This window comes from Gracilinanus agilis, chromosome 6, assembly GCF_016433145.1.
Source record: "Gracilinanus agilis isolate LMUSP501 chromosome 6, AgileGrace, whole genome shotgun sequence".
NCBI lineage: Eukaryota > Metazoa > Chordata > Mammalia > Didelphimorphia > Didelphidae > Gracilinanus > Gracilinanus agilis.
This window is the reverse complement of record NC_058135.1, coordinates 116,985,319-117,013,215: the sequence shown is the minus strand read 5'-3', so window position 1 is coordinate 117,013,215 and position 27,897 is coordinate 116,985,319. Positions and strand designations below refer to the sequence as shown.

The 27,897-nt window shown below is 34.7% G+C and overlaps 1 protein-coding gene across 3 annotated transcripts; it reads right to left on the bottom strand.

The window, feature by feature from the left end:
- Positions 1-324: 324 nt before the first annotated feature.
- Positions 325-26,392, bottom strand: PLRG1 (pleiotropic regulator 1). 3 transcript variants are annotated; one of them, XM_044680380.1, is made up of 15 exons: positions 26,318-26,392; positions 21,249-21,355; positions 19,794-19,936; positions 18,482-18,535; positions 14,695-14,788; positions 11,354-11,444; positions 8,496-8,597; positions 7,317-7,409; positions 6,364-6,513; positions 6,156-6,257; positions 5,746-5,848; positions 4,623-4,731; positions 2,127-2,266; positions 1,176-1,369; positions 325-527 (listed from the first exon to the last, which is right to left on the bottom strand). In XM_044680380.1, the coding sequence occupies exons 1-15, from the start codon at positions 26,324-26,326 to the stop codon at positions 468-470; spliced, it is 1,551 nt and encodes a 516-aa protein (XP_044536315.1). In that variant the 5' UTR covers positions 26,327-26,392; the 3' UTR covers positions 325-467. The 3 variants fall into 3 exon arrangements, with proteins under 3 accessions (XP_044536315.1, XP_044536316.1, XP_044536317.1); XM_044680381.1 differs by having other exon boundaries at positions 11,357-11,444; XM_044680382.1 differs by having other exon boundaries at positions 11,360-11,444.
- Positions 26,393-27,897: the final 1,505 nt, after the last annotated feature.

The following is a 27,897-nucleotide window of genomic DNA, read 5'->3' as shown; positions in this document are numbered from 1 at the left end:
TACTTTAGTTCTAGAATTCTTTTCTAATTTATAAATAAAACATTTAACAAAAGGGCTATAGATTAAAGAATAAAATGAGTGTATCTTCTTGTTCTTGAATAAAATCCTAACCAACCTTTATGAAAAGCCCAGTAATTTGTTCTGTGAATTAAAAATGAGTCTTTCAGTGAAGAGCTGAGAAAACATAATATTTTGAGAACATAAATGTTCAATGAACCACCTGCACATTTGCCCTTTTAGTGAACTATGTATGCATAACATCTGCATCTTAGTTTCCTGGGACAAAATTAAAAAAAGAGAGAGAACCAAAGCCTAAGAAAAAGGGGGTTTTATTGTAAAATGTGATGAAGCAGTAATGACTTCTGCTGAGTTTCTGCTTTATAATCCTATATATAGAGCACAATGTGGTTGAATGCATTTATAAAAGCCAAAATAAAACAATGGCACAATTATGTACATGTTGGACTTTAAAATCTTTTTCTCTTGATAATTTCTGGTTTCCAGCTGACTGGATGAGTTTCTTCGGTCTGAAAAAAGCAAAGAGTTCAAAAAAAGAGAAATATTAGATTATGATATGATTTTAGAACTAATGTAAATAAGGATTTAATTCACTGACTGAAGTTGTTTTTTTAAACTGTTTCAACTAAACCATTTTGCATTTGTTAATTTTTGAAGTTAACTATTGATGTTTTTAAAGGATAAACTGAAGATATCTGATTCTTATCCCAATTTTACCAACTGCTTTTTATAAGCAACTATTACAGTGAAAAGCACCCTCAAGAGACTAGAGGAGAAGCAAATATATAGCACCATTTTTCAAGCAGATATCTTATCCTACGATAGCACTGACCTCCACAGTTCAGATAACACTGCTAATTTTTGGTGCTAGCCAATCTATTTACATGAATTCTTTTTGCTAAGATTTCCCACCAATTACTGAACAATTAGGAAAATAAGCAAATAAGTGGTTCAAATGAAATCAGTATCAGAAAAATCTAAACAGAGACTATTCAAAATTATGGTCAGTTATAAAACTGCTATTATAAAAATTATAAAAAAAGTTATAAAAATGCTATGAGCATTTTTTGTTATTGCTCAAATTTTAAAATAGGAAAACATTGATATTATGTTTTTGTGATTCAAGTATAAATGAAAATTTTTAAGAAAAAACATACCGCTGAATCATCTTCTCTATATACTTTAATGGTTTTATCAGCTTCTGCAGTGAGTAATCGGCTTTCAGACTGGTCGAATGCACAAGCAAATATTCCTGATTCACTGTCCAAAGAGCCAGGTTGCACAGCTGCATGTACTCTCTGGAAATTATATCCAGTTCTCCAGTCCCAAAGATGCATAGTGCCATTATCCGCTTAAAGCCAAAGAGAGAAGTGATATTTAAGTACAAATTATGATGATGTCTTTAAGGCAGTTATGCAAATAGAAAAATACCTGTCAGAAATAATTAATCTCTTTACTTCTTTTTATTCATGCCTAGTTCAAAACTCTTTAAATTATTCTCAATGCACAAAGACCAACTCATCATCCTGCTCCATAAATATTCAGTTCAGTGTCCTGGGTCTTGAAACTCTGCAGAGTCCCTGGGCTTGAAACTATACCAATGAAATGCATCTTTTAAACAGATCACTAATCTACCTTCACTGTAAATATGTGTAAAAATTTTTTGAAAGACAATACAATTTGACATACCTGATCAGATATTAGAGAAATTCCTCATAGTATTTAAATTACAGCAAGCTTGGATAGATCTATAAGCTGACAAGCTTTGCAAATGGGCCCTGGAGACTCCGTAAGGGGCCTGTTCTCAAAGACCTGTCTCCTTTATGTTGAGAGAGGTTTATCAAACAAGGGGCCACTTGGTGATTAAATTTTTTTTTTTCTTTTTTGCTTAGAATGATTCATGAAATGCTCTAGTGAGACATGCAACATTTGTAATATAGGTTAGTGGAGCAGGTTCCCTACAATGAAATCATAAGCCTTTTGAAGCACAAATGTACTTATTTTATAATAATTCACTAAAATTACAAATGATACTATGATAACCTTAAAGAAAGACTCTTTAAAAGTTCATAGATACAGAAAATGTAAAGAAAAAAGTTGTATTTTACCTCCAGATACCAGTACACCATCTGAATTCACACTTAACGTATTAATTATAGCATTATGACCAGAAAGGTTTTGAATGAAGTTTCCATCAGGGAATTTCCACTGTTTAATATTATCTGGAGAACCAGATGCAAATGTGTAACTGAAGTAAGATTAGGGTAGGGAAGAAAAAAGGAAAATAAAAGTCAAAAAAGTCACATATTGTGTTGATTTAGTAAATCATATAGCTTGCTACCTACATATACTTGTATCTATAGCTACCAAAGCCAAATTCTCTTATTCATACGGTACTTTCCTTTATAGAACAAATTAGCTAAACTGTCAATAAGACATTGAAATTATAAATGTGACCAAAAATTTCTATTATAAATTAATTTTTTAGTCTTGAGAGCTTACCCAGTTTCCCTTCTTTATCATAACTGAAGAAACCTTATAACACACCAGAGCAAAAGGGGGCAAAAATATTTGTTTTTGTATAATTGGTAGGGGAACTTCCAATTTTGCTTTGTTTTATTGTTTGGAAGTGGTGGGTAGGAGGAAAGACAGAAAAATGTCACAAGCTCTGAAGCTAAAGGCATCTTTGTGAAAATACTGTTGACTATGAGACTACATTTTCCCTCACTGGAAAGTTTTCTGTTTATCTTCAAAGATCATTTTTAGTGTTGCTACTATAGTGTTTCCCCATGTTTATATTTCTCTCCTTAGGCAATGGGACTGTCAAAGACAAGAACTGTGTTATGATTATCAATAGTTTTCAGAGCTGAGTACAGTGTCACATATGCTAGTAAACCCTAGTAAAGCCTATGAATTTTTAAAAATAGTATAAAAATGAAATAAAATGTACAAATATATTTTATAAATACATAATGAAAAATATCATTTGGCTAACAGAGCCAAATCTCTGTGGCATTCAATGACCAAAAAAAGTGAAAGAAGTTTTGTTTCATTCAGTGCTTAAAGATCAATTTTAGAAAATAAAATCTTGCCCAAAAAGTAGTCAGTGCTCTCTAAAGTAGTGATTTAGAAAGTTTGAAGGTATTTTTTGCCAAAAAACAGTGCTAAAGACGGAAATAAAGAATAAAGCTTTTCATTTCATAACCAGCATTTAAATGGATGCTCCCAATTCTATTCTCTAGAGTAGATTTTAATGGGGAGGGCAGTAGGCACCAGAAGAGTGGGGGCCAGGAAAAGATATAGAGATGGTAGATTGGGATGGATAAGGAAGACAAATGTCAAATCACAATTCTGCTTAGAGCCAGTTTTGGTAACAATCTTACTACCTGTTGTAATCCCCATGACCATGCATCATTACCTTCACTGACGTTAATGAACTTTTATTACGTATGCTTATAAATAATATCTTAATAACTAACTGTAGAATTCTATGATAGCAGAAATAAAACCAATATAATTTTCTCCACCCTTTTCCTACAATTGATTACTCCAATCCTAGGAGTAAGAAATTATTTGAAATTCTAAGAAAATTTATTTTTGAGTCTTTCTTTTGAAGTTACCCATAATGGTAGCTTTGGAAATATGTTCAAAGAAATATTTTAGTATGTTATATTATTAAATAATTATATTTATATAATTTTTATACATATACACATAAAATCACATTAAATTATATTTGTTTTTAAAATAGGTCTACCTGAGTTGTGGTAGTTCAATATAATAGGGCTTTTCTAGTTATAAATTAGGTCCTCTCCCTATTTAAACATGACAGTTAAACTGATGATTCAAAAGAGTTGCTAATTTCACAGGTATTTCATACAAATTAAAATTGAATTTATTCTAGAATTTTTTTTACAGTTTTACACTGTTTTACAGAATTCACACATATGAAAATTTCTTAATTCTGGTAATTATAAGGACAACTTTAGATTTTCTTAGTCTATAATGCATCTATGTCAAGATAAAGATTCCTGGTTCTCAATTAAGTGCATAGCATTAAAATGAAGACTGTGGAATTAGCTCCTTTTTTGAGATATAGAATTTAACTGCAATTGGCTTTATAATTCAATCTAGAATGTATGCATTTCTTTACTATAGAAGGTATAAAGAACAAAAATGAAAACGAACAACTTTTTACTCTACAAATGGAATGGTAGTAAAAATGATGGCAAGTGATAAGTCTAGGGCAGTGATGGTGAACCTTTTAGAGACTATGTGCTGTGCCCTACCCCCCTCCCATCAAGTGCCGGGCACACCCTAACCCCCTTATCCCACACAGGGGAGGGAGAAAGTGCTCACACTGGACTGCTCAGTGGAGGAGCGGGTGATGTAAAAAATGTCATCAGGAATGGTGGAGAGGGGAAGGGGAGCAGCTCTGCCCGAGGCCCTTTGCCCACAGAGTGTGCTCGGCAAGCCATCTTTGGCACTCATGCACAGGTTCACCATCATGGGTCTAGAGTGAATGCCAAGAGCACACTCCTGTAGATCTTGTAGTACAGAGACTGTTTTTTAAAAAGAGATTTCGAATAGCCTGATAAACTTACTGTCTTGGATGCAAAACCACTGCTCTAACAGACTTTTTGTGATTCGTTAAGGTAACACGTGTTTTTCCTGCTACTAAGTCCCATAATCGTATGGTTGTGTCATGGCTTCCTACAATTAAAATAAATACATAAGTTAAATATATGAATTGCAAATAATATCACATCAAGTGTCCTACAAACACATGCATGCAAAAAACTTAAATATAGACTTGCTGATCATGTTAAGATAAGAGATTATGTCTCTTCTTGGATCATTTAAGATGAATTTTCCTACTGATATTGGTTTCTAGTGATTTTAGCCCAAGAGGACCTGCACCCCTGTCTCAAACACTGAATTCTTAAATAAACAGCACTATTATTACATATTATTGATGAGAGATAGAGCAATATGTAATTTGGTAAGAAGAGTTTATGAATGTAACTTAATGGAACACAAAAATGCAAAAGCATTGTTTGAACTATGTTATGTTGTAACACAATAACAAGTAAGAGCAACACAGTGTAATTTCTTCAGTGAAGGATTTGATTTGCACATATTTATAACAGAAACATAAAATTTGCATTGTTCTTTACATCTTCTACTTATGCAGAAAAATCTAAAGTATGGAAATTAGAAATAATGTTAATTTGGCTAAGAATTCCTTAAAAATCGGAAGATGAGTAAAAAAAATTGACTATTCTCAAAAAACAATGATGGCATAAGCAAAGGCACTAAGAAAGAAAAAACAGACAACTGCCTCTCTACCTCTCATATCATTAACTTGAGCTTTTTTAATCTAATTTTTAACAAAGGAAACATACATAATATCAACTTTGGCAAAGATATGAATTCTATCAATAAAAACTACTGTTTTTAGAGTCAAAAACTGAACTGCACTAAGCATGTTTTGAAAATTCAATTCTTCACAATAACAGGACAAAGAATGTATTCATTTTAGTTTCTACTATCATATGATTTCAAGTCTGACAACAACTTGAAATGACTTTCATAACAGCATTATGATGGCATTCACCCAACTTCTAAATAAATTATAAATCAAGATTCAGTTAAAAGAAAATGTTTCATCAACATGAATAACCATTTAAAGTGTAACGATGATTGTCAGTTTAATAGCCACCAGACCTGTAATGATTTGTGGTTCTGCAGCTTGACACTTTACTGTAGCCACTGCGTTCGTATGCCCTGCCAATGTGTGTACACTGGCTTTTGTCCGCACATCCCATATCTATGAAAAGTACAAAAAAAGGTTAAAACATGGAATGAGAGATTTCTACTTCGTAGTTCTCTTAGTGTATGTTTTATGTGAAAGAATCTTGAGATTATTTATCATATGCCATGACACTGGTATGTTGGTACAAGATTTCAAGAGAATTTTGCAAAGTTGAAAAGAAAAATCTAGATTAAAAAAATGCTCTTCTCAACAGTTTTAAATAATGAGGCCAATTGCAACAAATGGTTTTAGAATTAGTAACTTTCATATACTACTGGATATAATCTATTTACAGATAAACATAGAACACTGTTCTATTTACCCGTGCAGTTGAATCTCTACTACATGTCACAAGCACATCAATTGTTGGGTGCAAATCCAAACCATACACTGCACTTAGATGTCCGTGATAGTGTCTGATGACCTAAACAAAAAGAAGAAACACTTTATCATATCTCAAGATTTTTAAAAGTCCCCTAGCAAAACTGAGAGTATATAAACATGTTTTAAGCCTACAAGATGAAATTTACCTTATTGTATTCAAGATCCCAGCACTTCACCTGTTTATCTTCTCCACAGGAAAACAGGTATGGACTCCTTGCACTTACTATCACCCCTCGTACAGTACTGATATGTCCAGTCAATGATAATTTTAATTTGCCACTAGCCAGGTCCCAGATCTACATTTCAAAGGGAGGGAAAATCCAAAAGCCAATATTCATAAAGTCGTAAGAGATTTTGCCCAAATTTCATGAACATTACATGCTAGGACTCCAAATAAAACTAAGCAACAATTAATTGCAAATAAACAATTCTATGTATTTTTTAAGACAAAGTTAAATCTCAATGGAATTAAATCTTTGGAATCAGATTAAAAACTCCAGAACAATGCTCAAAAGAAATGCATTAAGATAATAACGAAACATAAAAAAACAAACAACAAAAAAAATCATCTTGAATGTCAGTTGTCCAACCACAATAGATGTTGCACTCCCACTAATACTATATAAATATACATATAAACATTCTTACGGCTTCCTGCCTCACCAAATAACAGAAACAGAAAAGAATAAATGAAAACAGTGCTTTAACAATCTCCATTATTACCAAATGATTTAGGTTAATTCTCTATAGGCACAAAATAAAATGAAATCCAGGGAATTTATTGAGACCAAGACTAGCCAAGATCAAAAGGTGTGAAAAGGAAGTCAATTGGGAATTAGAAGACAGAGTATTTAATGTATAGAAAAAGCTATTGGTCAAATGCTAGGAATTATTCATACACACTCACATAGATTAGAAGGCATTCCACATTGCGGCAAAGCACAAAATTCTCTCCATGTGAATATAGTTAAGTTGGAAGGAATCTTTTTTTTTAAAGCATACATACTTTAATTTAGTAAAGTTAAAAAGTTTAGTTTCAGTTAAACTTTAAAAGTTAAAAAAGTTAAAAAGAAATTTAGGCTTTTAAATTACTTTTTACCTTTATAGTCCTATCAGCAGAACCAGTAACAAACCATTGATTCCCAGGTTCTACTGCAATGCATCGAACCCAGCCTAGATGTCCACTAATGACCTTAAAGAACAAAATAAAAGAATATGTAATTGAGACAACATTCCATGTTTTTTTCAACTTTAACCATTCTCATTTCTTCCTATAATGCTTCTGGAATATGTACATTCTACTATCTGAAAATCTAGCTTATTTTCAATCTTATAAACTTATTATCAAAACAAAGAATAGCTGACAATGCCAGAGAAACTTTCCCACAGTTTTTTAAAACTCTTACCTTCTCTCTCAAAATAGATATTAAGTATTGGTTCCAAGGCAGAACAGCAGTAAAGGCTAGGCAACTGGATTAAGTGACCTGTCCAGGGTCACAAAGCTAGAAAGTATCTGAGGCCAGATTGAACCCACGTCCTCCCATCCCTCCTAGGCTTTATTTACCAGGAATAAATAAGCATTTATCACAAAATTTGCGATTAAAAAGCCTAAAGAGAAATATCTCAATATCTAAACTGAAGATCACAATGTCTTCTTGAAGGTTATATTACATTCTATTAGGCAGTATGTTTAAAGTTTTAAAATTTTTATCAATAGTCTCCTGCTATAACCATCTACTTTAGTTAATTTAACCTAATTCTTTTATAATGCAATTTTAAAGTGATGCTTTTTATTATTTATTCATGTATTTATTTTTCTCATGTAGTTCTTTCCAAGTTTATTTTTAAAATTTTAAATTAATTTACTCATCTTTTCTTTTGGCACAATAGTATTCCATCACAATCATATACCACAATTTGTTTAGCCATTCCCTATTAATAGATATCCCCTTAATTTCCAGTTCCTTACCACCACAAAGAGAGCTGTATAAATATCCTGGAACATATGGGTTCTTTTCCTTTTTCCTTGATCTCCTTGGGTATATACCATGTTTTATAGCTCTCTTGGCATAATTTCAAATTGCTCTCCAAAATGGTTGGATCTGTTCCCAGTTCTACCAACAGTGTAATAAGGTCTCCACTTTTCCACATCTAACATAATTTTTATTAATCAAAATGGTAATGCAAACTATAGAAAAATTGTCATTTTTTAAAAAAAATCACCTAGTAAAAGATTAACTATGCACTACTTATATAGGATAATAACTTTTTAACTTACTCTGTATAGTTTCCATGGTGGATGCCACTGTGGTTTAGGCATTGTAGGTGCCTTTTTGGCCATCATTGCAGCATTCTTGGTGCCCCCAGCTTCCATCATAGCCTGGACATTGAACACAAAAGATTATACTAGTGTTACTTCATATTTCAGAGGTTTCACATTATCTTTGTTAAGGGTGGTCTAAAAGGGACTGGACCAAGAGCTAGGAAACCTGGCATCTATTCTCCTCATTCAGTGTCTGCTCCCTTTATGACCTTTACCAAATTATTTCTCTTATCTGAACCTCAATTTCTTCATCTGGGGCTTGGATGAGAAGATCTATTCTTTTCTATAATAAATCTAAATCTTTTCTAACTTTAATACTCCATAAAATGAAAAATGAGATGAGATTTGGTTCCAAAAGGTATTTTTTTTAAACCTTTACCTTCCACCTTAGAATCAATAATATGTATTGGTTCCAAGGCAGAAGAGCGGTAAGGGTTAGGCAATGGGGGTTAAGTGACTTGCCCAGGGTCACAAAGCTAGGAATCTCTGAGGCCAGATTTGAACCTACGACCTCCCATCTCTGCACCTGGCTCTCAACCCACTAAGCTATCCAACTGCTCCCCAAAAGGTACTTTTAAATAAATGAATGGAGTCTGCGAAGTACCAGCAGCAAAAAAACTTTCTAGCTTAAATAACAGATGACCAAATCTTAAATTTTAAATCTGATTTTCTTTGAAAGGAGGAAAACAATTAGCATAATTAATAATACAATATGTTAAGATATTTTACTCAATGAAATCGTATGCCAAAAAGCTATTTTTCCAATCACCTATATAATTAGAATACCAATACTGAAAATTAATTTAAATTTTGCCATTCCAAACTATATTTTTAAAGTCAACAACTGTACTGTCTTTAGAAAATCCAAGCAAACTTAAAGATGAAATTTTGAAAACAAAAATATAACGGAAACCAATTTTCTAGGAACTTAAGATTCATGCAATAATCATACTGACAGACTTTGATGATAATTAAACATGTAAGCATAGTTCCTAAAGTTCTTTAATCATCTAATTCAAAATTTAAATGCTTGCCTTTCAAATCAGAGCATTAGATATTAAAAAATAGATTATTAAATTATTAACTATTAAGTATTAATATCTGAAATTCTTATATTCTCAGAAAGATGCAGAAGACAAAACAGAAAAACTTGGGAATTCTTAGGATAAGGAAGGAGGCTTAATGTTATAGGTCTAACCTATGGCAGCTGAATTCCTTATCACTAGAAGAAAAAAAGATTATGATAAATAAATCAAAGAATCCCTGAAGAAGCAAGGTATCTGCTAGAAGTGGAGAGCAAAATTTAATCTGTGGATATATACACTTATATAACTCACTAATACATTTTTTAAAAAATATGTTTCGTGGGTTGTCATGGTCATGAAATTCAAATAGGAGCTAACTTGCTAATGATATGCCTCTTTGAGATTACCTAGGCTAATCTTTATAGCATAAAAAATTCTATAGCCCAGACACATATATACACATATACAAAGAATGTGTATGCACACACACACACACACACAAACACCAAAATGTGAATAACAGTTGTAATTTAAATGGATACAATGCCAATATACCGTAACAAACTTTTATGTGGTAGATTTTACCATGAAAATTATAGTTTGAATACATAAAACTGCCTATCAAATAATATACCCTTTTCTTTCCATAATTATTAAAGTGCTTAATAAAAATCAAGAGAGCACAATGTAGTAAAGAGCTAGCTTTGGGAAGACTTGAGTTCAGGGCATGCCTTTGTAACAATGTCTAGGCGACCCTAGAAATGTCATTTAACTTCTCACTGGCCCCAGACACCTCTTTAAGCTTATAAATTTTAAAATAGCCCCCAATCTACATGGGTAAAAGACTTTTGGAATGTGGAACTCCTAATATTTGTATCTTTATATAATAATTATAAATTTTTTAAAAATTCAAGAGTTCACAAAACAGAAATTTGAGTACTGGGATATGCTCACAGATAATCTGAAACTGGCATTTACTTTAACATTACCATCACAGATTTCAAGTGTCACTCAGATACATTCAAACCTAAACATTCAGACTCAAAATCCATTATTTTTTCTACTACAGAATCCTCTGCTCTATTTTTCCACTTCTTAGCTTTTTATAAGTAAAATTTGGAATCAAAGAGAAATGGAATATCAAGTACCACAGACAAACATTATTGTTAGTCACAGAATACCACAGTTAGAAAGATACTTTGATATCACTTAGCTAACTACCTCTCATTTTATAGATAAGAAATTAGCTGAAATGAAGAGGAAAATAAATCTTTAATATAGTACCCATGAGACGAAATGTTCAGTTTCATGCATACTGTATTCAATTACAGAGATATATTTTAGGAAGGGCATTAATAAACTGGAAAATGCCTAACAGAAGATAAATAGGATAGTGAAAGAACTAAAGACAATTTCATATCAAGCCAGGAAAGAAAATTTAAGATTGATCTGAGGACAATCTTTGGAGGATCTAAAGGGCTGTCCAAAAGGCAGAATTAAAACACAACATATGAAGATAAAGATTTTGGTCGGAGATAAAGGAAAACATCACACCAGGGAGAGCTGTTTAAAAACAGAATGGGCCACCTCAGAAGGCACTAAGTTTCCCCTCACTATCTCTCAGTTCTCAAGGAAAGCCTAAAATACAATTTGTCAACAGATAATAGAGAAGGGATTCCTGATCAGGAACTGGTTAGACTTTGTGGAATCTTAAGTTCCTTCAAGCACTTTAAATTATGTGATTTCATAAAAGACTTATCCAGGAACTTTTGCAATAGGAAAACTCACCACAGCTAACCCAGGTGGCTGTGAACGTTCAGGAAGTCCAGCATGTCGGTAAATATCACCTACAGTAGCTGAAGTACGGTTTGCATCTATCCTGAAGAGAAATAGCATTTTAAATATTAAATTACTTCTAAAATAAATAAGTCATTTAAATACTTGTGGAAGTAAACCATCATTGGTTACTCCTTTCCTGGTGTATAATTCTCAGGAGAAAATGTATGTTTTATAATCTATAACGTAAAGTTTAAATTCTTTGAGAGTAATTTCAGGATAAGGATGGTGGCATCTCCCCACACTATGAAGATGCCTGAAGAGCCTTCACTGGATTATGAAGATCCAAATTTGAACTTTGGGGTGTAGCTGATTTGAACTATGGGGAGTTGAATGCATTTGTTTTGAATGTACACTCTTATGCCAATAGGGGACTTGCCCCAAATTGGCTTTTGTCAAAGCGGCTAGTTTTATCCTTTTCTTTTATCCCCAAATTCCCGCAATTTAGAAGTTGACTATGTTTACAGATCCAGCAAAGAAAACAAGACCAATTTCTTTTTGCAGGATCTCAGGGGGAAATGTGTTGTTTGGAATTCAGGGAGGTGCCATTTAAAAGTATCTTACAAACTTCCTGTGGACATGTGGGGAACTTTGAGACTACATTTCCCATGATCCAATGGGTTTCCAGTTTCTGACATGATTACGTCAGAGAAAGGGAACCAACATTGAGCTCAACTTAAATTTGGAGGTCGGGCTTGAGACACTCTCTCTCTGGCATGCGAGACTAAGGAAGATGGGTGGAGATACGGACAGGAGGCATTTTTAAAAATAGTCAGGCGTGGTTGTATATATTTTACCAACATGGCCATGGAAATTAAAATATTAATTTCCCTCATAACTTTATCCTTTATCATTTTTAATTGTTACACTGGAGAAAAGAGATCATAGAATTTAGAGCTGGAATTTGAAATACAAGAGGTATACTAGTTTAACCTCTCATTTCCCAGATTAGGAAACTGAAGCCTAGAGAAGTTAAATGGTTTACTAAAAATTACATAAGTAGGAACAGGCAGAACTGGGAACTGAAGCAAAAACCCAAATTTCAAATCCAGCCCACTGTACCATGTACCCAGCTAAGACTTTCTTAACAAGACTAGCTATATCTTGGCAGGCAGACTATTAGCAAAATAAGTATTTGTACACTTGCATACAATCAGTTGTAAGAGCTTTTAAGAAACAAACAAAAAACTTAACAGCCAATGTCTAAGTCAAACTTTCTCCAAGCTCAGGTCATCATAAATAAATCTAGTTTTTTTTTAATTTTCATCAACACAATCCCTCGAAGTCTTCTACTAATAGTATTTATTATCTTGCTGAATTCCAAGTACTTTTTGCCCTTATGTACACCTATAATTTTCAGTAGCTATTTTGTTTTTAAAAATTAAAATTTTTGTTACCCAAGAAATTCCCCAAAATTAGGAAGAAGAAGACAGCTCAACTTAGGTCCATATTTTCTAATTGGAGATTTTTTTTTTAAACCCTTGTACTTCGGTGTATTGTCTCATAGGTGGAAGAGTGGTAAGGGTGGGCAATGGGGGTCAAGTGGCTTGCCCAGGGTCACACAGCTGGGAAGTGGCTGAGGCCGGGTTTGAACCTAGGACCTCCTGTCTCTAGGCCTGACTCTCACTCCACTGAGCTACCCAGCTGCCCCCTAGGTCCATATTTTCTATCAGTCTAAGTAGATAATTTCCAGCATAATTCAGTATCTTATTTCAGTGCTGTGATCAATCACATTTATATAAAGACATTTGCCAAAGTCCAATATGGTAAATGACTGTTACACTAATTACCATTTTTGAGTATGCCATTTTCCCCTACATTTGCATAGATGAGTGAACAGTGACTATATTAGAATGAAATAGATGGAATACATGTAAAACTCTCAGTTGAAAACATTATTAAATTTTTGAAAGGACTATTATATATGTGTTAAATTCCCTGCCAATAGCCAATTCATAAACACCCAACTTTCTAATTAATTAATTAATTGAAAATTAAGATTAATTAATTCTTAAAAAGCAGTTGAGGTAGCTCACTAAATTGAAAAAGGCTATAGGGGGAGGGGCAGAAAAAAAGAGACAAAAAAATTTAACAGCAAAGAATTTCTAAATAGGTACATAATTTGTATTATATGAAGTATAAAAATTATCATATGATTCAATCTGTAACTCAGTGAACAGTAACTGAAGACAAAGAGACATGGTCTGGACTTGCAATTTCACTTAGCACCTTCTTTAATCAAGTCTTGGAGAATTGCCTACACCACTGAGAGATAAAGTGACATGCCCAAATATCACAAAAGCAGTATGCATCAGAGGCAAAACCTGAGCCCAGGGCAGTTTCCTATCTTCAAGGTTAGATTCTTCATCAACTATGCCAAGTTGACAGGTTGTCTAAATTAAGACACATTGAATTCAAATTACCATACTAGGTGCTATGGGGACATTCCCCAGCTGTACTGAACTTAATTCCTCAGAAAGGCCCTACTGCAAGATAACTTTGCTTTAAGGATCAGAATTCCCATCACAGAAAGAAATATATAACCCTATTTCCTTTGGCAAATGGGTAACAGGAAATTCTTTCACATGAAATAGGAGAGCATCAGGATTCTCTCTTGCCCTCTTAGTTCCTTGTTACAGAAGAATGGTCTCATTCATCTAAAATGATCTACAACATAACTCATTCATGGATCTCAGATTCAGAATACATACAACCAAGTACAAAAACATAATAAAGTTCTGAGCAAAGGAAGTAGGAATACTAAACATCAGGGAGCAGATGGTGTTACTTTGGAAATACTTCACAAAGACATGACTCTCAAGCTACCCGAAGCAGGGATAATCCTTTTATAACTTAGTAAGTGAAGTTTATCTCCAAAAGTTACAGTTGCTAAAAAGAATTTACTACTCTATGACATCTGTGGTAATGAAATATTCCAACGATAGCTTGACCGGATTTCAGACAACAGATGTGGTTCATCACCATATATATATAAAAACCCTTATCTTCCACCTTAGAATCAATACTATGTATTGGTTCCAAGGCAGAAGAGTGAGAAGAGTGGTAAGAGCTGGCAATGGAGGTTAAGTGACTTGCCCAGGGTTGTATAGAGCTGGGAATTGTCTGAAGGCAGATTTGAACCTAGGACATCCTGTCTCTAGGCCTGGCTCTCAATCCACTGAGCTACCCAGCTGCCCCCCATCAATAGTTTTTAAAATAAATGTGAACGATGGGATATTATAAAATTCCTCAGTTATTTTGTTGTTACAAAGAACAAAAAATATTTTCCATACCTGGATTGTGAAGGAGGTAGAGCCACAGCTAGAGACTGTGCTGCAGATTCACTTGGCATTCTTTGAATTTTGGTATCTGCCGTCAAAGCCACACCTTTCATAGGAAAAGTTTAAAAGTTTAATTAAAGGTAAAATAATGATTAGCATTTTGCTAATGCTTCTAAATTACTGTTGTTAATAAGCAGTTTGTTAAAGAAAAAGAAAGCTTATTACAATAGATTTTAGAAGATCTAGAAATTTTCAGAACAAAAAAATCTCGAAAATAAATTGTTTTCTCTAGGTTTAGATTTTAGGCTATACATTAACAACAAAAGTAAAGCACATTACTCTCTAAGACAAAAATAGCACTTCATTCTCTAAAATTTCCTATATAGTACAAAGCAAGCTTTAAAGTAATTCATAAGATGCTAATTACTCTTTCCAACACTGTTAATATATTCTATTTTCAGGACTCTATCATGGCACATAATTTCCTCAGTTCTCATAAGTTTAAATGTCCTTAGGTCCATTGTCTCTATTAAATTCTAATCGCCAACTATCTAATGTACATCTCCAAGAAGAGGATGTCCTACAAGCTTTTCAAATTCAACATGTCCAAAGGAAAGCATGCGGATCTTTTCTTCAAAACTCTACTCCTGGGGCAGCTGGGTAGCTCAGTGCATTGAGAGCCAGGCCTAGAGATGGGGAGGTCCTAGGTTCAAATCTGGCCTCAGACACTTCCCAGCTGTATGACCCTGGGCAAGTCACTTGACCCCCCCATTGTCTACCCTTACCATTCTTCTGCCTTGGAGCTAATACACAGTGTTGACTCCAAGACGGAAGGTAAGGGTTAAATTAAAAAAAATATTTTTTTTAATTAAAAAAAAACTCTACTCCTAAACTTCTTAATTTTCTTATTTCTGTGAAAGACTAGAACCAGTCATCCAAGTTAGTAATCTTGGTGTCAACTGCCTCTTCACTCTCTCTCAAATCCACCCCCCTTTTCCCTACCCCCTTTTCAATTAGTTGCTAATACTAAGTCTTGTCAACTCCTTCTCTGCAACATCTCTCATATCTGCCCTCCTCATATACGGCCATCACTCTAGTCAGGCTCTCCTTTCTTCTAGGCAAGGCGACTACAATAGCCTAAACAGCTGACAAAGTGATAACTGATATTCTGATCATATCATTCCACTGCTTAAGGAACTCCCTCTTGTTTTTTTGATAAAAAATGAACCCCTCTGTTTGGCTTTTAAAGCCTTTTACAATTTGGCTTCAGCCTACCCTTCCTGGTTTATAAACACATTATTCTCTTTCATATGCACTTTATGTTCTAACCAAACAGGACTACTTGTTCTTACCCAAATACAACATTCCATTTAGTGTCTGTCCCCTTTGCTCAGGCTGTCCCCTTTATACCTAGAGTGCTGACCCTCCTTTACCTCCACCAATGCAGAATCTCTAACCTTCTATCAAAGCTCAGTCCCAGTGTCATCTTCTACACAGCAAGCTTATCTTTGTCCCCTTTGTGTCTCTTCCCATAAGAAACTATTTTGCATATATTAGGAATGTAATTTTGTATCTAATTTTCTGCATGCATGTTATTTCCCCCAACAAAATAGAAACTTCTTCAGAGCAGAGACATGATTTTCTTTTTCTTTGTAACCCCAGCACCCAGCACTCAGTAGGTGCTTGTGAATGATTTAAGCCTATTCTCTAAGAAGTGACCTTTTTCTTATAAGAAAAGTCATGAGCTTAAGTATGTGCCATAACACCTCTTTCTCATAGTTAATAAAAAAAGTTTTAGTTTTACCTCTTCATATTCTAAATTCTAACCACTAACAAGTCATTAAAATTTTTATTAGGTTGGTTTTTTCCCCCAGAGTACCCTGCCCTTCAAAACACAATTTTTTAATTCATTCAGCCAATTCAAATACTATTTGAGCAAGAGGCTTAAAAGGTACCGGGTAGGGCTGACAATCTCTTTGGAGGGAAAATATGTACAAAAATGGAACTCTTAAATAATGATCAAAATAATACATATGATTAAATATCAAAATAAATAAGAAAACCAAAGACCAAAGGAAACCAGAGAATTGGAGAATGGCCATGACCATCAGCAGCTAAGGAAATCCTGAATTAGTGAAGTTACAAGGAACCTATGAGATCTGCTAGTCCAACACTCCTTTTACAGCTAAGGAAACAGACTCAAGTAGATTAAATGACTTGACCAATTTTACATAATTCATGTGGCTAAGTCAGATCTGAATCTGATTCTTTTTAATAAAGCACCCTAGATCCTATCAGATTGGTAGGATTTAGGCAGAGGGGAAACACTATGAATAAAACTTGAAATAAAACTGGAAATTTTGAAAATTTGAAAAAAAATTGTTTTAAAAAATGAAAAAACTTGAAATAAAAATTGAAACGCACATGCATAGCATATTTACAGGAAATTCAGCAGGCTAGAACAGAAGGTACATAGTAGAAAGCAATGGAAGATTGGGCTGTGTAAAAAGTCCAAAATTAGGTGAAAGCAGCTCTTGAACGCCAGCTTGAAAAGGGTAGAAGGTGCAAGATAGTTTCCCCAAACTGTAGAATCCTAGTGCTCTACATGAGAATGAGAATGGCAGTTTTTGAGAAAATTCCAGTGTTACTAATATTCTACCCTCAATAATATTAAATATGAAATTATATATTAAAAATTATCACTGAAAATTGGCTTAACTTCTTATTTTCTACAACCAACACCAGTGCTCATGGCTAGAGACCAGGGCCCCTCCCTACTCTTACTTCAGACCACCAAGTTCAGTGACAGTGTACTATCACGGATTGCCAGTGAAGAAAGTTGCAAACCTTTCCTTTCCCCAAATCAACCTTCACTGCCCAATTGCCAGTAGATATATGACAATCATTATCAGCTAGATATCCACATTCCTAAATTAAGTGGAGGTATCCTACAGCTCTATTACACTCTGGCCCTTGGACCCATTTTCCTTTTGATTTGGAACCATCTATCTTGCCACTGGTCCCCAGAGTCTTCAGGACCTTGACATTTGTTCTATTTCTCCTACCAGAACCTAAGAGGACCTGATTTTTCTATCTACCATGTACTGAAAATGAACATTAGTCTTCCCTTATTTGTTGTCTCCCACAATTAGAATGTGAACATTAAAGTGGATGATTTCTCAATTTTCTTTTTGTAACCCTAAGCGCTTAACACAGTGCTTTGCACATAGTAATTGCTTAATAAGTGCTCTTCCACTCCAGTTCATCAATCTCTCTTTTTATTTCCATACCTGACCCCATTTCTCTCACCAAACTGATATTTTGGGGTTATGTATTTCAATTTTTAAATATCCAATGGCCAAAATGACTCAGAAAATGCCATTGTACTGTCAGTCATGCAGACAACTATATGAAAATAATATACTTCCAATACTTTAAAAAAATCTGTGTTCTCACTGATAAAGGTACTTAGCAAAACAATATAGATAGTAATCCATTTGTGGTCATCCAATCCTATGCAACTCTAGTCCATGCCCAGATGTTATTAAACTAAGGATAGACCAATATTAGACTTGTGATTTCACTAGTATAGGTAACTGTCAGAGGAGGAAATTCCCTTAACCAGTACTGATCAGCATCTTCTCTATGACTTATCATTTTAGAATTACTTAGATCAACTAAGGAGTGAAGTGGATACAGAGTTTACATGTGACAAGAGTGAGAACTAAACACACCTTCTTTATACTTAGGGAAGCTTTCTATCCAAAATAACATATAAAATAATTAACAGTTTACTCACCAGGTCCTGGTGGATACGGATGTGTACCAGTTACCAAATATTCAATTTCTTGTCCTAAATGGAAAAGGTATTTTTCATTAAATGAAATTAACACCAATACATTTTCTTTAGTCTATCTTCAAGAGGCTGAGTTCACATTTGTAGTATATTAGTTATTAATTAACAAACTCTGTCCCAAGAGGAAAGGATAGTGGCAATATTCCTTATTTGGAGGAATGAGGGAGGCAATAACTACATATTAGTTATGCCATGTTCTGCTACTTAAATGTACATCTTTTATACAAAACTGGAGACTTTGTAAATGTTGTTCAAAGGATGACACACTAGTCCATTTACCAAGCAAGTAGGTCTTCCATGGCAGCCTGGCATTTCTGTCCTTATTAGGACACTCTCTGAAATGATTATATGTGAGTAGTCTCACTTAAGTCTTCCCAGGTACAGTGAGCTTGGCTTCCTCAATGTCTACAAGCACTTTTTTTTCTTTTTACGACTGAACTTTTATTTTTTAGAAAAATTTTCCATGGTCACATGATTCATGTTGTTACTCTCCCCTCAACCCCTCTAACCCCACCCCCCTCATAGCCGACGTACATTTCCACTTGTCTCTTCATGTTTCATCAACGAAGACCTATTTCCATATTATTGATAATTGCACTGGGGTGGTTGTTTAGATTCTACATCCCAAATCATGTCTGCATCAACCCATGTGTTCAAGCAGTTTTTATTCTGTGTTTCCACTCCTATAGTTCTTCAGCTGAATGTGGGTAGTGTTCTTTTCCATAAATCCCTCCAGATTGTCCTGGGTCATTGCATTGCTGCTAGTACAGAAGTCCATTACGTTCGATTATGCCACAGTGTATCCATCTCTGTGTATGATGTTCTCCTGGTTCTGCTCCTTTCACTCTGCATCAATTCCTGGAGGTCATTCCAGTTTACATGGAATTCCTCCAGTTCTTTATTCCTTTGAGCACAGTAGTATTCCATCACCAACAGATACCACAATTTGTTTAGTCATTCCCCAATTGAAGGGCATACCCTTACAAGCACTTTTCATCAACTTGTTTTCTCCTCTGAGAAGTCATCTTTCTATCTTACTGGCATCAATATTTACGCTGACAAAAGAAGTGAGTTAATTATAAAGAATCCCACTCTACCTTCCCACAGGAAGTTAGATTTCCATTCTATTGCCACTCAAGTTGTTGGTTACAACCAGAAAGGGGCTAACCAAATTAAGTTTCATATTTTTTTATTGTCAGGCTTTAGTAAAACAGTTCTCCAAAAGTCTAAAAGCTTTTATATATGACATACTAACCTTGATTGGCAGGATACTGTTTATGCCCATATGCATCCACTGCACTCTGAGAACCTTTCTCTCTAAGATTTTCTTTCAAAATAGGCATGTGTAACACAGGACCATATTCTGTATGAAGTTTGACAGACATCTTTAGCTTGTGACTGTTAAGAGAAAACAGACATGACACTTATCTTCAGTTATTTTATCAAAATATTCAGTAACTCAAATGTTTCCCTTTTATCAATTGCCTGGGGATATCTTCTTCTGTCATTATTTACACAAATTGTTAAATATTTAAATAAGATTTAACAAATCATCTATTTCTCCCTCTCTCTCTTTCTGCTCAAGCATGTGTGCACACACACACAAAGTATACGTACATATGAAACAGCTACAATCTTTGTACACTTATTCTTTTTTTTATATACACTTCCAATTCTTCCACTAAATTACTATTGTAAAATTTCACTATAGTATAAAGGTGAATATAGGTACCCAAAGACTACGACTATGCCAGGAGAGTGTAAACACTGGCAAGTCTAATTAAGTAGATATGCAATTGTTTGTCTACAATCTAAGAAACAGTCTAGCAAAGTTTCAAGAAATTCATCACCAAGCTGCAGAATGATTAATATTTTAGCTAAAAATATTCAAAGACTAAGCAACAGAAAGGTTGCAATATGCAGCTGTGGAAAGTGGGTATTTATTTCAATAAAATTTAAAATCCTGAAAATATTGCAATATTATTTTTTATTAATATATTCCATATATTTTAAGGAAGGCTCTATAGAAATTCATCTCATCACTTCCCATGCTCCAGAAACTAATCAAATTCTTAGGGTTATTGTGCAGATCAAATGAGATGAACTTATGTGAAACCTTAAGTGACTATAAAAAAAGATAATCATTATAATATTTTCCTGGATCATTTCATTTTGTCTTATATCCTACTTGTTTGTATACTTACTTTTTTTCTATCAGAATGTCAATTCTTTAATGGAAGGCCTTTATGTAATCTTTTTTGTACCCCTAGCACCTTAAACAGTTTCTTGCCCATGTTTAAATGGTTGAAGTAAATGCATTTTTTAGCTTGATAGTTATATGACTACAAAACTCTTCACATATGCAAGAGTAAATGTAAAAAATTGTTAATTGGCTTAAAGACTAACAAACTTTTTTAAGAAACATTTTAAAAGTTCCACACATTTCCCTAAATCTAAAAAAATGTATAAACATCTAAAGCCATACAACAAATTCTACTGTTATTAAACTGGAAAGTAGGGAGAGAACAGTTTAAAGTCTGACTTTTAAGGAAAATACACTATTTAATTTTGAATTACAATGCTTATAATATATAAATGAATTCAAGAATTACAGGGAGAGGTTTTTTTAGAAAGGAGAAAAAAAAACAGAATAGGAACTCAGAATGTAGCAATTTGAGGCCAGAAAGATAGGCAAGAAAGTCATAGTTACCTCTCTTCATCTAACTGTACTGGCTTTGCATTATCAGCCACAAACATATCATGGGTCCTCTTCAATGATCTGAACACAAGCGTGTGCACAGAATGTTTCTGTACCTCCTAAAAAGAAAAATTTTAATTATACATCTAGCAACAAATTACAAATAGAAAAAGCTAAAATGGAAAGACTGAAATATGAATTTTCAAAACCTCAGAGTAGAAGATTAAATAAAACAATCTTCAGAAAAGAAGAATAATTCCTCCCAACCTGGCCATCTAACACTACTTTTGTTCTTAGTTCTGACTTCAGGATAACTCTGCAAATTACTTTGTGTTTTAGAAAATGGAAACATTTGTAAGATGTACCCCTCACCAGTCTAACTGACTTACCCACTATATTTCTGGTTGCAAGCATGAATTGAAGGCACATTATAGTCATGCTTGTCTGTTCCATATTCATATGGTCTAAACAGCCTATTTGGTCTGAGAAAGTACTCAATAAAGTCAACATCATGGGCTCAATCACTTCATACACTAATACTAGCTTCAAATGCTGCTATAACCACAGAATATACTCCTCTCCAAATCAGTTGTTGTGAAAATGTATGGCATTTACCATGAGAGGGGAGGTAAATGTAGCCATATAGATCAAGAGGAAAAGATACATCATTACCATTAGAAAAACAATAAAGCACATAGATTAGTAACATGTTTCTGACATTTATAAGTATTTACACAGAAGTAATACACTGCTTCAGTGATGTACATTTCAGTAAAATTATAGCTATTATTTTCTTAGGCAAAGAAACTAAATAAACTTAGGAAACAAAAATGAGTGATGATATCTGCAATGCCATAGAGCTGTGATGGGCAACCTTTTGAGCTTGGTGTGTCAAAATTCGCCCAAAAACTGAGCATAACTCAGGTGGTGTGTCACTTCGAGAAAAAAAAACCATAATTTTGTGATATTTATAGTTTAAATAACAAAAATGTATAATTATAATATATTACTGTATTTAATAAACCAAAACAGGTAAATTAATATAGGCAGAATTGACATCTATAGTGCATAGAGTGTCTACACTGCACTACAGCAAATGTTTCATCCTCAGCATATGGCCCCATACTTCTCTGTATGCAGCCACGTATCATCCTCAGCATATGGCCCCATACTTCTCTGTATGCAGCCGTGTGTCATTGAAAATGGCTATGCGTGTCAGTGCTGACACATATGTCATAGGTTTGACATCACTGCCATAGAGAAAGATTCAGTTTTTTGGTCTGGTTTTTAAGTCAGCTCCTACTACAATAACATTTCAATTACTCAATAATCTCAGCTACCTAGAAGACAGCTAAGAACCTAAAAGATTAAAAATCCAACTGCTGAGCAATTAAAACCTGTTATCTAAGCAAAAGCATACAAAAAAAATTCACACATTTTACTCATCCCTCACAGATACCCTTTATAAGCTTATTTACACTTAAAACACAATTCTTATGGGTCTTATATGTTTTCCTAGTTTTTTGAACACTGGAAACAACAAATCAGGAAAGAGATTCCTAAAGATAGATATATTGAGAGGAACAAGAAGTTAACAGCTGATGATGAGGGAAAAGCATCCTTTTGGAAAGCAAACTGGAGTACGGAAAAGTGCACTGGATTTGGAGGGAGAGGACCTGAATTCAAATTGAACACTATATAACGAGACTCTAAGGTCCAATACAATTCTAAATCCACCATCCACTGAATGGACAGAAAATTTTAAAAGCAGATAGAGGAACCAAAAGAACCTCTCTGAAGTCTTTTTTGGAGCTTGTACATAATTCAATTGGTCCTAATGTAGTCCAAAACACTTAAATAACTGATTTTCATGAATACCTCAAGTAAGCAAGAAAAAAGTTCAGTTTTTTTTTTCATAATAAGGTTCTCAAGTAATAATGTTTCAATTTAAGGAGAAAGGGCAATGTGCGATATATTTTACAAAGATACACATCCAAAATGCTTGAAGTTCAGAAAATATATTTAATGTTTAAGAGAGTAAGCTGCCCATTATCTAGAAAATAGCTATTCCAAGGAAAACAAAAACAAAAAACTAGCAATACTGTATAAATTAAATACATGAAACCATATTCTGTGCCTAGCATTTATTAAAAAGGATTTAGATACAAAAGTAATAAAAGGACACCATGGCACAGTGGTGTCATTTTGCTTCAGTGTATATAGCTTCCTATAGTCTGATGGAACTTTTATCAATTGAACAACTAACCAATATTGATCACATCAATTTATGAGATATCATATAAAGATTAAATTAACATTCAAAATATTTTGTCTATTTAAAAATACCAGAAGATACAAACTGGAGGTAGGCTAAGATAATAAGGAAAAGCCATTGATGGGATGAGGTTGTTCTAAGCTGTCTGAAATAAGCAGGTATTGGCACCAGAATGGCAGCTAAAAGCTGCAGATGATTAGGCTGGCCTTTGAGTCAGGAAAATCTGAATTCCAATTTTGCCTCAAACTCTTACTAGTTTTATGACTCTGGCTAAGTCACTTAATCTCTCTCGACCTCAGTTTCCTCATCCATAAATTAAGTATAAATAAAGGAATTTACTTTACAGGACTATTGCAGGGATCAAATGGGATATGATGTCTGTAAAGCTTTGCAAACATTAAAGAGCTATATAATGCTATTATTATTTTTAGGCATTTGTATTCTAAAAGCAAAAAAAAAGGAAAACTACTAAACAAGGCTACCCTGCTATGCAAATGGATCAGTTCTAATCTAGGTCACCTTCACCAATGAGTTGCAAACAAACATAAGAACTTCTGAATAGTGCTTTAAATTATTTTTATTTAATTATTTTATTTAATTGAAATTATTTTTAAAATATTTAATTTAATCATAATTAAATTATTAAAACACTATTTTTAAAAATTTAAATACTTCATTTTTCCTTTCCATTACCACTGATAACCTAAAGTTTATGGCAATTTTCTTCACATGTGGGCAATGAAGGCATTCAATGTTTGTGAAATTGAACTGATAGCTCTACTTATAATCCCCTTTAGTTAAAAAGTTTTCTTAAATTTACATTTGATTTAAAATTGGTTTCGGGCAGCTGGGTAGCTCAGTGGAGTGAGAATCAGGCCTAGAGACAGGAGGTCCTAGGTTCAAACCCAGCCTCAGCCACTTCCCAGCTGTGTGACCCTGAGCAAGTCACTTGTCCCCCATTGCCCACCCTTACCAATCTTCCATCTATAAGATAATACACCGAAGTACAAGGGTTTAAAAAAAAATTGGTTTCATAAATACAGTAAAATGTCAGAATTTTATCTGATTTCAGGAAAAAGTCAGCAGTGAACAAATTCCTTCAAAAATTTGTACTGTTAATAATATATTTACAAAAATACGGACTTCACAGTCAATGATAAATATCACATATAAAATGAGAAGGCAACAATTTTGGACTGCAAAGGTAAATGAAAGTAACTTATGATAAAACAACTCAAAGAAATACCAGAAGTTTTACTGGGAGAGGTTGAATCCCAAATTTCTACTGAATAACTTGCAATTTTTGTTAGTTTTTGCTCTTGCTTTCAAAGATTCTCTCTGAAAATACTGCAAATAATAGTATCACATTAATTTGTGTTATTACAGGTTATAAATAATCACATGCAATGGAAAAAACCTTTACATGTGGAAACTGTAGTCACAAATGGGAATCAAATAGAATTACCAAAAAAAAAATGAGTTTTAACTCTGCTTTCAATAACAAATTCTAAATAAAACACAAAAATTCTTGAGATCACTTTGTGTGATTATACAGATAATTCCAGGGATTAAAGTTTAATCACATATGTAAGAACCATAGCAACTGACACCAAAAAAGGTAAAGAATTGATTCTATTTCACAAATATGGCATAAATTGTAGAATGTTATACTCTAAGGATATTCCAAGCATGCTTTGCTACAAAAGAAAAAAATCTTGCGAATGCCCTATAAATTAAATATCTTCTCATTCATATTTTACTAAAATAATATCTATATACAGCACATTTCAAACAACCAGGAACCAGGCTATCATCCCCAACACTAGTGATAAGATGGCAAAAAAAAGGAAAGGTAGTCTTCCCTCCAAGAAAGCCTCTCTAAGTAGGAGTTCTCTGACTGCGGTTTCCAGAAATTCATCTACTCTAAAAAGATGTTCCTGAATCAAGGAAGTCATAGTATTTACATGCTCTAAACAACTGCCAGCAATGCATTTATCTTATGAATGGGGAGTAAAGGGCAATGTGTTTCTAAACTAGGGATGACAATCTAGCCCCTTTTACATCACTAAGAAGGTGTCAGTACTACACCTATCCTAGCGATTGAGGAGTTTTGCAACTAGTGTTTTACACTGAAGCTCAGTAACCAAAAGCGGCAGAGACTAGAGAGAGGGAAGCAGCGATGCACCGACATACCCTACAAAAGGGGCAACTCGGGACAAGAGAACCTCTCACAGTAGCATGACCTACGCGGACACTACTCACCAAGCCCACCTGCAGAGCGAGTGGAGAAATGGCCTCCAGGTAAAGGTCAGATTAGGAGATGAGAGGGAGGGCCAGCGTGTGCGGGTGTAGCAGGGATCACAAGTGGATCCCCTTAGGATACTGTAGGAAGGCAGCATCTTCCCGAGAGTAAGATGTGATGGTCCGGATGGAATTGATCCCGCTGATATCCCGAAAAATCCTAGGTCGAGCATCGCCCCAAAGAGCCCGGGTTCCCACGACCCAGCAGAAGCCCCGCCCCGGGAGGGACACGACCCGAGAGAGCCCCGCGGGCTCAGGTTAGGCGCGGGGTCTCGCGGAGCCACGCATGCCCACTCCTCCCGCTTCTGGGCTCCCTACTCTCCACCAGCCCACCACCATCTGTGGTAGGCCTGGGTCACGGCCTCCTCTCACTTTAGGTTCAAACCGCAGCTCCCGGAGAGAGGAGGAACCATAGGCGGACAAACGGCAGGCCAAAATCCTATTTCCCCGGCAGAACTCTCGCGCTCCCAAAGACCGGCTGCCCTCGCGCGCGTCCGTCACTCACCTCCACCATGACGCCGACCACGTCGCCCGCCCAGCCGACGGAGAAAGGAGGCACTGAAAACCAGGTGGAGGTCCCGCCGCCACAGCTGCACAAACACTTCCGGCGTCCAGAGGCGCAGGCGCCGGATGTGTCGTAAATGACGCATGCGCATTGAATAGCGAGGTGATCGCTGCGCCTGTGCAGTATAAATTGATGGACAAGAAGCTTTCTGGACCTGTCAACTATTTGGCAGCTGGCAGAAACCACAAACTTAATTAGCCGCTCCAATTAATTGAATATATATTCTATATATAATTAATTTATATTCAATTAGTTTTATTTTATATAATATATGAATGTATTGTTTATATTTATATATTACATATATATTTGTGTGTAGTTAATACATAATGTGTGTGTATGTGCGTGTATAAATTTTTTCATTAGAGGCAGTAGATTGGAGTAAACTGCCAGGCTTACAGACAGGAAGTTCTAGCTCCAAACCCTGCTTCTGATGACTCCCTGAGCCTCAGTTTCCTCATCTGTAAAATGAGGGGATTCGATTAGATGGCCTCTGAGGTCCCTTCTGTCTCTAAATTTATGATCATAAGAATCCCCCTGATAGACTTATTATCCCTGTAGCAATTCAATGCCGACAAGAAAGAGAGGTGGGGTATAGATGGAAATAGAACCTTGACAAGAAAACCAGTACCCCATGACCAAATAGAAACCAAGGTTACTTTTAACTTGTGATCTTTCTGATTCTGAGGTAGGTCAGCTTTGTTTATGGAATCTCCAAGTTTGCCTCTGTCCCTTGGGAACTTGCCTTTAAGGGAAGTCCCAGACAGACCTTGTCTTAGACTGAACAATAAACCTTACAGTACCCAATGATCTCAGCTTAGAATTAGTAGATATAATCAAATCTTAAATACCATTTTGTCTTAGAACCTTTGTAACAGAGGCCTCTCCTTCCATTGGGTTCATTGTAAAGCCAAGAGAACCTTCTGGTCCTTTATTACCCAAAAGGTAGATAAGACCTCAAGTTCCTCAGTTCATTGGAAAATCTCCTTTGGAGGTGTGTTTTGTTTTTGTTTTTGTTTTTTTCCCAGAGTCCCAGAGCTTTGTCTCTGTGTGGTACCTAGTGCATAACTCTGTGTAGTGGCAGATGAGAGAATTGTCTTCCTTGTCCTGATTAAAGATTTGTTCTCTTTAACTACTTTCATGGTTCTGTGTTTTTTTTTTATGTTGATAGGTACACATTCTTTGAGTTTCAATTATGTTCCTAGTGATAGATCCCTTTGTAACTCAGTCAGTAATCATTTATTAAGCCTTTACTATATGCCAGTAGTGTGCCAAGTGTTGGGGAAAAAAAGAATGGCAATCAATCCCTGCCTTCAGGGAGTTCCCATTCTAATAAATGAAACATGAATAGGCTTATATACATAGACACCTCTCCCCTCAACCACCATCTTTGTATAAGCCTTTCTCATCTTTTACCTGTATTATTGCAAAAGCCTTTTATATCTTCTCCCTACTTTAAGATTCTCCCTCTTCCAATCTATATTCTACTCAGCTGCCAAAGTGATTTTCTTAAAAGTATA